Source organism: Lithobates pipiens, unplaced genomic scaffold (genome assembly GCF_037356315.1).
Source record: "Lithobates pipiens isolate NorthernLeopardFrog02 unplaced genomic scaffold, aLitPip1_a1.2 Scaffold_18, whole genome shotgun sequence".
NCBI lineage: Eukaryota > Metazoa > Chordata > Amphibia > Anura > Ranidae > Lithobates > Lithobates pipiens.
In genome coordinates, this window is record NW_027507758.1 from 297,838,678 (window position 1) to 297,852,533 (window position 13,856).

Genomic DNA, 13,856 nt, shown 5'->3' on the forward strand with positions numbered 1-13,856 from the left:
CTATTGGATGGATCACCAAGTTAAAATAGGTGAAAAAAGGGTGAAAAAAAATAAAAAATAAAGTCATTAAATCTAGAGATTGGTAAACTTTAACAAATACCATTTCTGTTCTTGGATTTAGATACTTTAAAGGCCAAGTCCACCTTTTGTGACAAATAATAAATGCCTTTATTATTTTTAAAATAACAAACATGCTATACTTGCCTGCTCTGTGGAATGTACTTCTAAAAGAGTTACACTTTAGCTGCACAGATTTAACCTTTATTATTATTATTATTATTATTATTATTATTATAATATATATATATATATATTTTTTTCTATTGCAGCATTTTAATAATTGGTGCATCTGGAGGAGTTGGCACAGCTGCCATCCAGGTATTTGTATTGCAGCTTCTAATTTTCTTTTTAGCTTCAGTATTGTCTCATTCAGCACAATTTATACACACCATATTGTGGCATAATCTTTCATTCTAGGTGCATTTTTATCTGTTACATTTTATTTAAAAGTTGACTTAACCACTTACAGACCGGACCATTTTGCTGGTCAAAGACCAGACCACTTTTTGCGATTCGGAACTGCGTCGCTTTAACTGACAGTTGCGCGGTCGTGCGACATGGCTCCCAAACAAAATTGGCGTTCTTTTTTTTCCCACAAATAGAGCTTTCTTTTGGTGGTATTTGATCACCTCTGCGGTTTTTATTTTTTGCGCTATAAACAAAAATAGAGCGACAATTTTGAAAAAAACACATTATTTTTTACTTTTTGTTATAATAAACAAAAAGACCCTGAAACAGAGCTACAGCACGGTGGCCAAGACCATACAGCGGTTTAACAGGACAGGTTCCACTCAGAACTGGCCTCGCCATGGTCGACCAAAGAAATTTAGTGCACATGCTCTGTGTCATGTCCAAAGGTTGTCTTTGGAAAATAGACGTATGAGTGCTGCCAGCATTGCTGTAGAGGTTGAATGGGTGGGGGGTCAGCCTGTCAGTGCTCAGACCATACACTGCATCAAATTGGTTTGTATGGCTGTCTACCCAGAAGGAAGCCTCTTCTAAAGATGATGCACAAGAAAGCCTGCAAACAGTTTGCTGAAGACAAGCAGACTAAGGGCATGGATTACTGGAACCATGTCCTGTGGTCTGATGAGATGATGTGTGGCATCAGCCAGATGAGGAGTACAAAGACAAGTGTGTCTTGCCTACAGTCAAGCATGGTGGTGGGAGTGTCATGGTCTGGGGCTACATGAGTGCTGCCAGCACTGGGGAGCTACATTTCATTGAAGGAACCATGAATGCCAACATGTCAATGCCAATCACAGCCGGTCACATGTACTGTGCACATTCAGAGCTCTCGTGCACGCACCTAGGACGCGTGCAGAGAGGCGATCGGGGATGCGGCTTTTCACCCTGACACGGCCCAACCCCGTTTGCAGTAAAGAGCCAAGGAAATTGGCTCTTTACCACGTGACCGGCTGTGTCCAATCACAGCCAGTCACAGAATGTAAACAAACCGCAGTAACGAGATGTTACCGGGTTCTCCTCCTCACACACTGATCGTGTGTGAGGAGGAGATTGCGGTAACTTCTCATTACCGCCCAGTGTACACCAACACACACTGATTTTCCCCCCCCCCCTCCAATAAAGAGAAACTGTCACAAGCCATCCAAGTACCTGTCATCACCCATCAAAGCCCATCTGAGTACCCGAGTACCTGTCCCAGCCCATCTGAGTACCCGAGTACCTGTCAGCCCATCTGAGTACCCGAGTACCTGTCAGCCCATCTGAGTACCCAAGTACCTGTCAGCCCATCTGAGTACCCGAGTACCTGTCAGCCCATCTGAGTACCCGAGTACCCAAGTACCTGTCACAGCCCATCTGAGTACCCGAGTACCTGTCAGCCCATCTGAGTACCCGAGTACCCAAGTACCTGTCACAGTCCATCTGAGTACCCGAGTACCCAAGTACCTGTCACAGTCCATCTGAGTACCTATCACAGTCCATCAGAGTAACGGCGTATCTGTCACCAGCCCGTCGGAGTACCCGAGTACCTATTTGCAGACCATCCCTCATAGAATACACATTGAGGTGTTTGCTTTCCATAATGCGGTCATTTTAGAGGTAACTCCATTGTCCTGGTGTTCCAAGACCTTCAAAATTGTGATAGGTAGGAACGAAATGAGATGTGTAATTTATGCTCCTAGATGCCTGAAGGTACTATTTCAATTTGGACCTCTGTATATGGCCAGGCTGTGTAAAAGTCTCACACATGTGGTATCGCAATACTCAGGAGGAGTAGCAGAATGTGTTTTGGGGTGTAATTTTTGCTATATACATGCTATTTGTTAGAAATATCTTATAAATGGACAACTTTGTGTAAAAAAAAAGATTTTCATTTTCTTTCCACGTTTTCTGAAGACTTGTGTAAAAAAATTAACTGTTCAAAAGACTCATAATGCTTCATAGAATATACTTTGGGGTGTTTTTTTTTTTTCCCAAATGGGGTCATTTCGTGGGTAATTCCATTGTCCTGGTGCTCCCAGGGCCTTCACAAATGTAATAGGTCGTTAGGAAATTAGAGGTGTCATTTATGCTCCTAGAACGCCTGACGGTGCTCCCTGCATGTTGGACCTCTGTGTGGTCAGCCTGTGTAAAAGTCCCTCGCATGTGTGGTCTCGCCATACTCGGGAAGAGTTGCAGAATGTATTTTGGGGTGCAATTGGAAGTATGCATATGCTGTGAACGAGAAATAACTTGTTGTTATCCCAAGAATTGTGGGAGAAAATTACAACTTCAAAAAACTCACCATGCCTCTTGCTAAATACCTTGGACTGTCTACTTTTCAAAAAGGGGTCATTTGGGAGTATTTGTACTTTCCTGACATTTCAGAGCCTCAAGAAATTAGATAGGCCATCAGTGCATCAGGTGTGATCAGATGTAATCAATTTTCAATGATTTGCACCATAGCTTGTAGACTCTAACTTTCAAAGAGACTAAATAATATCCACTAATTTGGATTATTTTTACCAAAAAGATGTAGCAGTATAAATGTTGGCCCACATTTATGAACAAAAATGACTTATTTGCAAAATGTTATCAAATATAAATGTTCACTCTTTTTTCACTTATGTCGCAAAAAATAAAAAACCCAGTGGTGACTAAATACTCACCTTTGTTTGGGTACAGTGTTGCATGACTGAGTAATTGGCATTCAAAGTGTGAGAACGCTGAAAGCTAAAAATTGGTCTGGGAAGGAAGGGTGTATAAATGATTCGGCTCAGCTGCTCGGCTGTTATCCCGGAGGAGCGGGAGGGGACATCCTACCTATCCCCCCCCCCCCCCCCCGCCACCCTACGCCGCTCTTCCTGGCCCTCCTGTCCCATCGGGAGACCTGAGATGCAATCCGCCACTTCCGCCGGCTAGAGTAAGACTGGAACAATGCTGTTTCCGGCTTCGTTCCAGTCTTTCTGTAGACACGAAAGCAACATCACAACGACACTTCTGGTTTACTTGGCTGCCAATGGCGCCATTTTAAAATAAAAATGGTATTCAGAAACGCCATGTTTGGCGATCTGAATACTTTGAAGTGCAAAGGAGGGATTTGGAGTCTTTTAGACCCCCGATCCCTCGATAAAGAGTACCCGTCACCACCTATTACTGTCACAAGGGATGTTTACATTCCTTGTGACAGCAATAAAAGTGATCAAATTTTTATTTATTTTTGTAAAGTGACAATGTAAAAAAAAAAAAAATATATATATAAATATATATCTCTATCTCCTCTCTATCTCTCTATCGCGTGTTTGGGTGTCCTAAGTAATTTTCTAGCAAAAAATACGGATTTTAACTTGCAAGCAACAAATGTCAGAAATAGGCTTAGTCATGAAAGGGTTATACAAGCTGTACAATAACTACTTTACATTGCAGCAAAGGGTCATTTCTTCAGTGTTTTCACATGAAAAGATATAATAAAATATTTACAAAAATGTGAGGGGTGTACTCGCTTTTGTGAGATTATGTGTGTGGTTGTTGGTGTTTTATTTTATATTTTCTCCTTACATTTGCCTTTAAAACATGCTTATTCTTTTACATGTATGCCATATATGACCCACAAAGTTTCTTTGCATAGTTTCACATACAGTACGATGGTTCATTAAAAGAATTGTGTAGGAGCTCCCATACCATTTCCCTGACTATGTGTATAAATTGCTATGACAGATTTATATTTGCATTGTGTGTGTATTTTACTTTGCACGTACAGTATATTTATATATAATCTGTAAAAAAAGGATGTAGCTGTCATGAAGCAAGTTTCCATGACAGGAGGGTATGGTATTCCAAGAGAAAAAAGTGACCGGGCTATGATCTGGATGCTTTGAACACTTTAAAGCAGAACTACACTGCTTCTAAGGGTCGGTTCACACAGGGGCAACACGACTTTCAACACGATTTTTGGAGGCAACTTGGACACGACTTCAACACGACTTACAACACGACTTTAAGTCGCCCCAGGCCAGGTGACTTTTGCCGTGGCCAATCGGAGAATGAGCTCTCAAGGGGGAACTCCACGACAAATTTTAAAAAATAAAACGGCGTGGGTTCCCCCTCCGAGAGCATACCAGGCCCTTAGGTCTGGTATGGATTCTAAGGGGAACCCCCTACGCCGAAAAAACGGCGTGGGGGTCCCCCCCCAGGCCAGGAAAGGGGGTGGGGACGAACGAGCGCCCCCCCCAAGCCATACCAGGCCGTGTGCCCTCAAGATGGGGGTGCCTTGGGGAAGGGGGGGCTGTGTGGCCCCCCTACCCCAAAGCACCTTGTCCCCATGTTGATGAGGACAAGGGCCTCTTCCCGACAACCCTGGTCGTTGGTTGTCGGGGTCTGCGGGCGGGGGGCTTATCGGAATCCGTGAGCCCCCTTTAATAAGGGAGCCCCCGGATCCCGGCCCCCCACCCTATGTGAATGTGTATGGGGTACAATGTACCCCTACCCATTCACCTGTGAAAAAAAAACAAAAAAAAAACACAACACACAAGGGTTAAAATTGTTTATTGCACAGCTCCGGGGGTCTTCTTCCGTCTTTGGGGGTCTTCTCGCCGGACTCCTCCGCTATTTTCTGCTAGCTCTTTTGCTAGCGGAGGAGCCCGGCTTTCTTCTTCGCCGCCGCCCTCTTCTTCCAACTTCGGGGGTCTTGTCCCCCTCTTCGGTTCTTCTTCCCGGGCCACCACGTCTTCTTCTAGCCCTTTTACAAGCGGTGGCCCGGTCTTCTGCCGCCGTCGCCACCGTCTTCTGTTCTTCTCTTCTGGAGATGTTGCCTCGTCACTGTCTCCACTCACTATGACAGAACACGCAGCATGTGGCGACTGTGACATCATAATGGGCGAGGACATCATCCAGATGTCCCTATATAAGACGCTGCGTGTTCTGTCATAGTGAGCGGAGACGGCGACGAGGCAACATCTCCAGAAGACGGCGGTAGCGGCGACAGAAGACCGGGCCACTGCTTAAAAAAGAGCTAGAAGAAGACACGGTGGCCTGGCAAGAAGAAACGAAGAGGGGGACAAGACCCCCAAAGAGGGGGACAAGACCCCCGAAGTCGGAAGAAGAGGGCGGCGGCGAAGAAGAATGCCAGGCTCCTTCGCTAGTAAAAGAGCTAGCAGAAGATGGCGGAGGAGTCCGGCGAGAAGACCCCCGGAGCTGTGCAATAAACTATTTTACCCCTTGTGTGTTGTGTGTGGTGTTTTTTTTTTTTTTTTTTTTTTTTACATTTTTTTCACAGGTGAATGGGTAGGGGTACATTGTACCCCATACTCATTCACATAGGGTGGGGGGGGGCGGGATCCGGGGGCCCCCTTATTAAAGGAGGCTCGCGGATTCCAATAAGCCCCCCGCCCGCAGACCCCGACAACCAACGGCCAGGGTTGTCGGGAAGAGGCCCTTGTCCTCATCAACATGGAGACAAGGTGCTTTGGGGTGGGGGGGCCGCGTGGCCCCCCTTCCCCAAGGCATCCCCCATGTGCACCCCCCATGTTGAGGGCATGCGGCCTGGTACGGCTCAGGAGGGGGGGGGGGCGCTCGCTCGTCCACACCCCCTTTCCTGGCCGGCCGGGTAGCGTGCTCAGATAAGGGTCTGGTATGGATCTGGGGGGGACCCCCATGGCAGTTTTTCTGCGTAGGGGGTTCCCCTTAAAATCCAAACCAGACCTAAGGGCCTGGTATGCTCTTGGAGGGGTAACCCACGCCAATTTTTTTAAATAAATTTGGCGTGGAGTTCCCTCTTGAGAGCTGATAATTCTGTCAGAGTCGCCTCCGTATAGACGGAGATCCGACTTGGAGGCGACCTCCATTGAAATCAATGGGTACCAGTCGCCTACAAATCGGCTTCAAGTAGTACAGGAACCTTTTCTGAACTCGGAGCGACTTCAGTAGTGTGTATTAAGACGGCTCTCATTCACTTACATTGATTTTTACATGTTGTCCGACCTGAGGCGACTAGGGGGCGACCTGAAGTCGGATCTGAGTTGCCCCTGTATGAACCGGCTCTTGGCACCAAAAATGCTATTTAACTCATTTGTAATATTCAAAGCAAACTCCCCCATCCATCCATGTCTCAAAGCTTTATTTTGCTGAGAAATCACTTTGAGAAACACCCCTCTAGCATTTCTGGTCAGTCATTTTGAATAAGGCAGATGATTCATGTAGCATTTCCATCCTGGAATCCACCTGATCTTAGTTCAGGCATGCAGGCAGGAGGCTGTTCTTAACTGAGAAAGCACCTCCTCAAGACTCCTGGGATGTATGACATCTACCCTGGCAAGAAACCAGGAAGTAACTGAAGAAATGTAGAGGGAGAAGAAAAAAAAAGGTCAAAACAAGTAATATTACACCTTCCTATGTATGTACTAATGCTTGCAGCAGAAGGATTAAAAATAGTCATTGATTGAGAAAGTGAAGTTCCACTTTAGGCTGCTTGGTCTACAGTACATACTGTAAATTTCTTCTTTACTTACTTTTGTTCTGACATGTGCTCATGTTTCTATATTTCAGTTATTAAAAGCATGGGGGGCAAATGTGACTGTTGTTTGCTCTGGAGGGGCTCAAACACTGATGAAGGATCTGGGAGCTGATGATGTTATTGATTACACTGTGGCAAGTCTAAAAGACCAGCTCAAGACAAGAGACCTGTAAGTCGCATTTAGCACACCGTTTAAGATTATTATGATTATTGATGTATTGACCTCTGTTACAATACAAGAAGCATAGAAAAAAACCCTATGCCAAAAGATGGGTATAGAAAAAAATGCCACTACGTGGAGCCTCTGAGCTATAGTGTCTGAAAAAATATATTAACTACAATTATCAAAAGAGAGAATTTATTACAAAATGAATATAATAAGCCAAGTGCAATTCATAAAATCATAAATTCTTCACCAAACACCATCCATAGACAACCTATCTTTTGGCATAGGGTTTTTTTCTGTTATTAACCACTGAGCTCCACCTCTTCATATATTGTGTGAGTGGATGATACGTTTTTATTTGAATGGTTTGGTTTCCAAAATCTCTTTTTGCGCTTATGTTTTCATAAGGTACTGGTGACCTTTTCTTTGGAAACCGTCCTTCTGTTCACGATTGCTTGATCCCCACCCTTCACCTTCCATTTAGATGTAGTTATGTGTCCATGTATTTATCAACTGGCTAACTGGCACAGCAGTTTGTTCTGAGTTTATGATTGATAAGCTTTGGAGCAATCTATTTTTTTCTGAGCTACTCCTCCATCCTTTCTTTACTTGAGTTTCCCTTTAGAAGGAATCAGTGACTGTATTTTTATTTTTTATTTTTTTTTAGCCCAAGAACAGGACAGTGTGGTGTCCCCAGTGAGGAATTCCTCTTAGGCCTAAATATACATACACAGACACACCTCCAGCTCTCATTGGCCCTCTTAGGCCTCTCTCTCTCTCTCTCTCTCTCTCTCTCTCTCTCTCGTGGCCTAAGAGGGCCAATGAGAGCTGGAGGTGTGTCTGTGTATGTATATTTAGGAAGTTAACAGGCAGCAGCTTCAGCTGCCCACACTTAAAATGGCTGCAGCCAGACTTTGTGAAAGACGATCTCTGCAGCATAGTACAGAATCTCAGTACAGTATATATAAATAATATGCAAAGGGGGAAGCTTCAGAATGGCAAATATGTTTTTATTACACATTATGTGAGCATATCACAGTTCCTCTTTATGTTCTACCTGTCTAGCTGCAGTCTTCTCTTCTCTGCATCTGCTCAAAGTCCAGAATTGGTAAAATGTGCCTGAGCTGTCAGAACACTGGGGGCAGGGAGGTGAGATTACACTCTGCAGGGCTCAGTCTGAGGGTTACAACCACTTTAACCACTTCTTGCCCGCTGTACGTCAAATGACATCCTGGAATTAGAGTGGGGATATCTGAATGATGCCTGCAGCTGCAGGGATCATTCAGATATTATTTTCTTCTGGCAATTCCCTGCTGTAAAAACAATTGTAGCCACTTAAAAGGTTTTACAGGCGGCGGGAGACTGTTACGAGACTAGTTTCTAATCTGCAGACTGTACTGTATTTGAAAACCTTGATCAGCTGGCAATCAGTGAGCATGGCTTAATGCAGCTTTTCTTGTCATAGATGTTAGTAACAGCTCAGTCACCACAAGTATACAATGCATGCTGTATGTGTAGTCCCATGGTCATGTATGCAGACCGCAGGTACATGTTCACATTTGCATTTGTTGGTGAGAAAAACAATGAAAAAAGCGAATAGTTCTACAGTTTTTTTTTTTTTTTTTTTTTTTTTTTTTTTTTTTTTTTTTACAAAAGTGAGTACACTCCTCACGTTTTTGGAAATCTATTATATCTTTTCATGTGACAACACTAAAGAAATGACACCCTGCTACAATGTAAAGTAGTGAGTGTGCAGCTTGTATAACCATGTTAATTTGCTGTCCCCTCAAAATAACTCAACATACAGCCATTAATGTCTAAAACACTGGCAACAAAAGTGAGTACACCCCTAAGTGAAAATGTCCAAAATGGGCCCAGATTGTCAATATTTTTTGTGGCCACCATTATTTTCCAGCACTGGCTCAACCCCCTGGGGCATGGAGTTCACCAGAGCTTCACAGGTTGCAACTGGAGTCCTCTTCCACTCCTCCATGACATCACAGAGCTGGATGTTAAAGAGCTTGAGCTCCTCCACCTTCCGTTTGAGGATGCCCCACAAATGCTCAATAGGGTTTAGGTCTGTAGACCTGCTTGGCCAGTCCATCACCTTTACCCTCACCTTCTTTAGCAAGGCAGCGGTTGTCTTGGAGGTATGTTTGGGGTAGTTATCATAAATACTGCGGCCCAGTCTCCAAAGAGAGGGGATCATGCTCTGCCTCAGTATTTCACCATACATGTTGGCATTCATGGTTCCCTCAATGAACTGTAGCTTCTCAGTGCTGGCAGCACTGATGCAGACCCATACCTTGACATTCCCACCACCTTCCTTGACTGTAGGCAAGACCCACGTGTCTTTGTACTTCTCACTTGGTTGCCGCCACACACGCTTGACAACATCTGAACCAAATACGTTTCTTGGTCCCATCAGACCAGAGGATGTGGTTCCAGTAATCCATGTCCTTAGTCTGCTTGTCTTTAGCATGGGCTGACCCCCCCCCTCCCCCCGCCCCACCACCACTTCAACCTCTGCAGCAATGCTGGCAGCACTCATACATTCATTTCCCAAAGACATTCTCTGGATATGACGATGAGCACGTGCACTCAACTTCTTTGGTCAACCATGGCGAAGCCTGTGCTGAGTGGAACCTGTCCTGTTAGACCGCTGTATGGTCTTGTCCACTGTGCTGCAGCTCATTTTCAGGGTCTTGGCAATCTTCTTATAGCCTAGGCCATCTTTATGTAGAGCAACAATTCTATTTTTTCAGATTCTCAGAGAGTTCTTTGCCATGAGATGCCATGTTGAACTTCCAGTGACCAGTATGAGAGAGTGAGAGCAATAACACCAAATTTAACATACCTGCTCCCCTCTCACACCTGAGACCTTGTAACACCAAGGAGTCACATGACACCGGAGAAGGAAAATGGCTAATTGAGCCCAATTTGTAAAGGAAAAAGGGGTTGGGACTTTGTATGAGTCATAGGACAGTTATGTCACAATTGCCTCCATCCCTGTCAGACTGAAGCAAGAGAAGAAGTTGGGAATTTACATGAAGCATGCGGATTTGGAAGCAAAAAATTAGCTGTATGGGTCTGATAAGGAATTTATTAATTATTACACAGTAAAATACATCAAAAGCAGTGGTACATATTGCATCTTCCATCATGATTAATTGATTCATACATTGGCATATTTCACATTGATGTTGATATTCAAGTAAATTAGGTAAAACAGTATATACAGAATATGTTACAAAACTGCACGATTATGGAATTTATGAAGCTCAACGCATTTCACGGCTAACTTGCCGCACATCAGGAGCTGATGTAAATTGGATGTCTATAAAATGAGAGTATTATATCAGAAAATGAGTAAGTCTTGTATATAAAAATTAAATTAAGTACTGTCCGTGATACTTTTTTTATTTGCACTAACATACAATTTTTCAGGACAAGCTTTCGGGGTATGTCCCCTTCTTCAAGGTCCAAGCAGTACTGATTTACAAATTTGTAAATCGGTACTGCTTGGACCTTGAAGAAGGGGACATACCCCGAAAGCTTGGGCTGAAAAATTGTATGTTAGTGCAAATAAAAAAAGTATCACGGACAGTACTCAATTTTCTCTGTCACAGTTGCACTAATACGGCTACAATCACATTAAGTATATAAAAAGTAAAAATAGAAATAGACGGAATTTGCTTGAATCAACCACCCATACTCACAGGTGAGGCAATGCAGAGGGCGTGGCAGTGGTTGCGTGGACTGCCGGGGACAGAATCTGGCATGGGAGCTGAGGCGGCACACAAGGCAAAGCAGGGAAGCAAGCCCCATACTAAAACAGTGAAAGATGATAATCTGTGAAAATTGAAAATAAATAACTAAAAATGTGTGATGACAAAGTGATGGGAATCTGTGATAGTGAGACTGTGTTGCAAACCATGGGGATTCTCCAACGTAGTAAGCACTAACATTGAAAGGTGGGATAAAAAGGAGAGAAAGAGAAAAGAGGGGAAAGCATGAGAAAAAAGAAGAAGAAAAAAGAAAAGGAAGAAAATAAATAGAAAAAGAACCCAATTTGGACATTTTCACTTAGGGGTGTACTCACGTTTGTTGCCAGTGTTTTAGATGATGGCTGTGGGTTGAATTATTTTAAACTGTTATACAAGCTGTACACTCACTACTTTACATTGTAGCAAAGTGTAATTTCTTCAGTGTTGTCACAAAAATGTGAGGGGTGTACTCACTTTTGTGAGATACTATATAGACAGAAGTGTGGAGCAATGTTTGGCATTAGACTAGACCAAGGGATGAAAGGGACTGATATTGCACCGCAGACATTCCACCTTGCACATTCGAATGCTGTTGTTGAACAATTTTTTTATCAATTCATCAATATAACAGTTCTGCTATATAATATTTGTTTTATCTTATACAAATACTGTTGCGATGCGTATATGTTTCAGTGTAAACCAATCTTTACGCAAATAACGTTTTTTTTTTTCAAATTAAACTATCAGTTCCACCTATCCAATCAAAATGTTACCAGGAATTTTTTTTTAAATTAATAAAATAAAATTAACACCATATGTAAATTATTTTTAATAAGTCCATAAGTGCATTGTGTCAACCAAAACATCTCCGGAGCATCCCTGCACTTTATCACACACAACCTCTTACCAAAATCCAAGGCCCCAAATCATAGGTGGTCTAAACGAACTTAGGTGTGTGTACCTAGTTGAAGAGTTTTCAGAGGAACCACAATGCACACCAGCAGGAATGGAACTAATATATCTTTTCTGACACCAACATAGCAGCATACTAGTGATAAAGCTCCACCACTCCCTCAGTACCAGTGAATAGCATTAAAAATGGCATGGTTAGCTGGCCCCCCCCCATCATTCTTTATTTTTTTTTTCTCATACCTCAATGCACCAGTGATGAAGTAAGCAGTGTTTTGTCCCCTCTTCTGCCTCTGTGCAGCATTCGGCTGGGTTGATCCTCTCCCAGTTCGAAGGCACAGTGCTTGAGCTGCTAAATGCGCTGAATAGCCTGGGTGCCCTTCCTGTGGGACTTGATGGGGCGCTTCAGTGTTTCCTCTCTAGGAACGAAATATGCAAATTAACACTGGGGCGTTGGCAGTAAAGCACTTTGATCGGGGCACGGCCAAAAAAGGGTTAAAACTACCCCCAAAGCGCCACTGTAGCGATGGTTCGGCGGCGCTGCCCATTAATTTCAATGGGCAGGAGTGGGTATACACTGCTCCTTCACTGCTTGCAGGAGTTTTTTGAACGTCCAGCGCATCGCCTCAGTGTGAAAGCACTCTGGCTTTCACACTGAGACTGCAGGGGAGATGTTTTTCAGGGGCTTTACAGGCACTATTTTTAGCCCAAAAGCACCTGTGGTCTAAGTGACTGTGGGCAGAGGCGTGGAGGGGAGGCCAGCTATTGCCTTTAGTTCGTTTTGGCAGCTTGCGCTATGCAGGTTTGCTGTCCCTTTTTTGTTTCTGTTTTGTTTTACCCTTTATTCTTTTCTTCCTTTTTTTTTTTTCTTTCTCAGGTCCTGGGCAGTTGCTCGGCGTTCGCACCATTCTGGAGTGTAGAGGACGTTTGTTTGGCTGTTCCGTCCACACTATAGGGCCAGCGCAGCCACCCTGTCCTCCTCTTCTTACTAGGGCACCCTGTGATGACATCATCAGGCCGTGCCGAGCATGCTCGATGGCCGCCGGGGCACCGTCTGCCATCTTTATTGTGAGCAAAAATTCTGGTACTTTGCAAGCGAGCGTGTGGGTCTGGCAGAGGTTTTTTGCCTTCCATAGGTCTATTAATAGGCTTAGTCTGCTTGAATGGCACGCAGAAACCTAACCTCCTCCTGTCAGGCAGACTTCCCTCTTTGGATTTTCTCCTACAGAAAACCCTCTTTTGACCGCCCTCTGCTGTTTCTACATAGGTACTACTTTAAAAAAAAAATTTTTTGTTCTTTTATACCAAATACTTTTCAAAATGCTATCCTTCTCTTTCTAGCCTTACTTTTTCAGCTGGCCGTCCCACTTGTCCTCCAGCCATGAGTCAGTCACCGTTTTCATGAGACCCTCAACTTTTAAGATGGGGGACCACCGTATTGATTAAGTTTACAGGTTGTTGCAAAAAAAAGTGCAAGCAATTGTGGATTGTTTTGACTTGTTTCAGCCGCTGAAGCTAACGCTTTTGAAGATCTAGAGCCAGGGAAGAAATACTCCTCAGGAGAGCGCAGCCACAGGCACCCCTATCATTCCAAAGGAAAGTAAAAAAAGAAGTGGCACGCCTCCTCTTCTCCTGAGAAATACCAGTGCCCTAATAAATAGGCCTGCTTGGCCTGTGCAGCAGTCCCGATGCCAAACAATTTAGTGTGCAACGGCTACCTGGAAGAATTTTCAGTGGACAGAGAGCAGGAGACTGCCCAAGTGTCAATCTTGCTGAAAAAGGTAGTGCGAGACTCCATCTCGAAGATCACTTCTGGTATTCCAGCAAGACAGCCCGTTAGTGGCACTAGTCGGGAAGCCCCACTGGAGCATCAGCCAGGGACTTCAGCTTGTAGTGCTCCCCTTTTTATAGTGCTGTTTCTGCTGAATCCACACCAAAGCCGGAGGACAACACCACCTCCTCTGCAGAGAGTGATCCGGAACAACTTGGATTTAACTTT

General features: G+C 44.0%; 1 protein-coding gene across 1 annotated transcript in view; it reads left to right on the plus strand.

The window, feature by feature from the left end:
• Positions 1 to 13,856, plus strand: part of RTN4IP1 (reticulon 4 interacting protein 1) — a 63,315-nt gene that overhangs the window by 17,890 nt on the left and 31,569 nt on the right. Inside the window, exons 5-6 of the mRNA XM_077487170.1 lie at positions 330 to 378; positions 7,048 to 7,184. Coding sequence (XP_077343296.1) covers positions 330 to 378; positions 7,048 to 7,184 — 186 coding nt within the window. The remainder of the gene's footprint in view (positions 1 to 329; positions 379 to 7,047; positions 7,185 to 13,856) is intronic.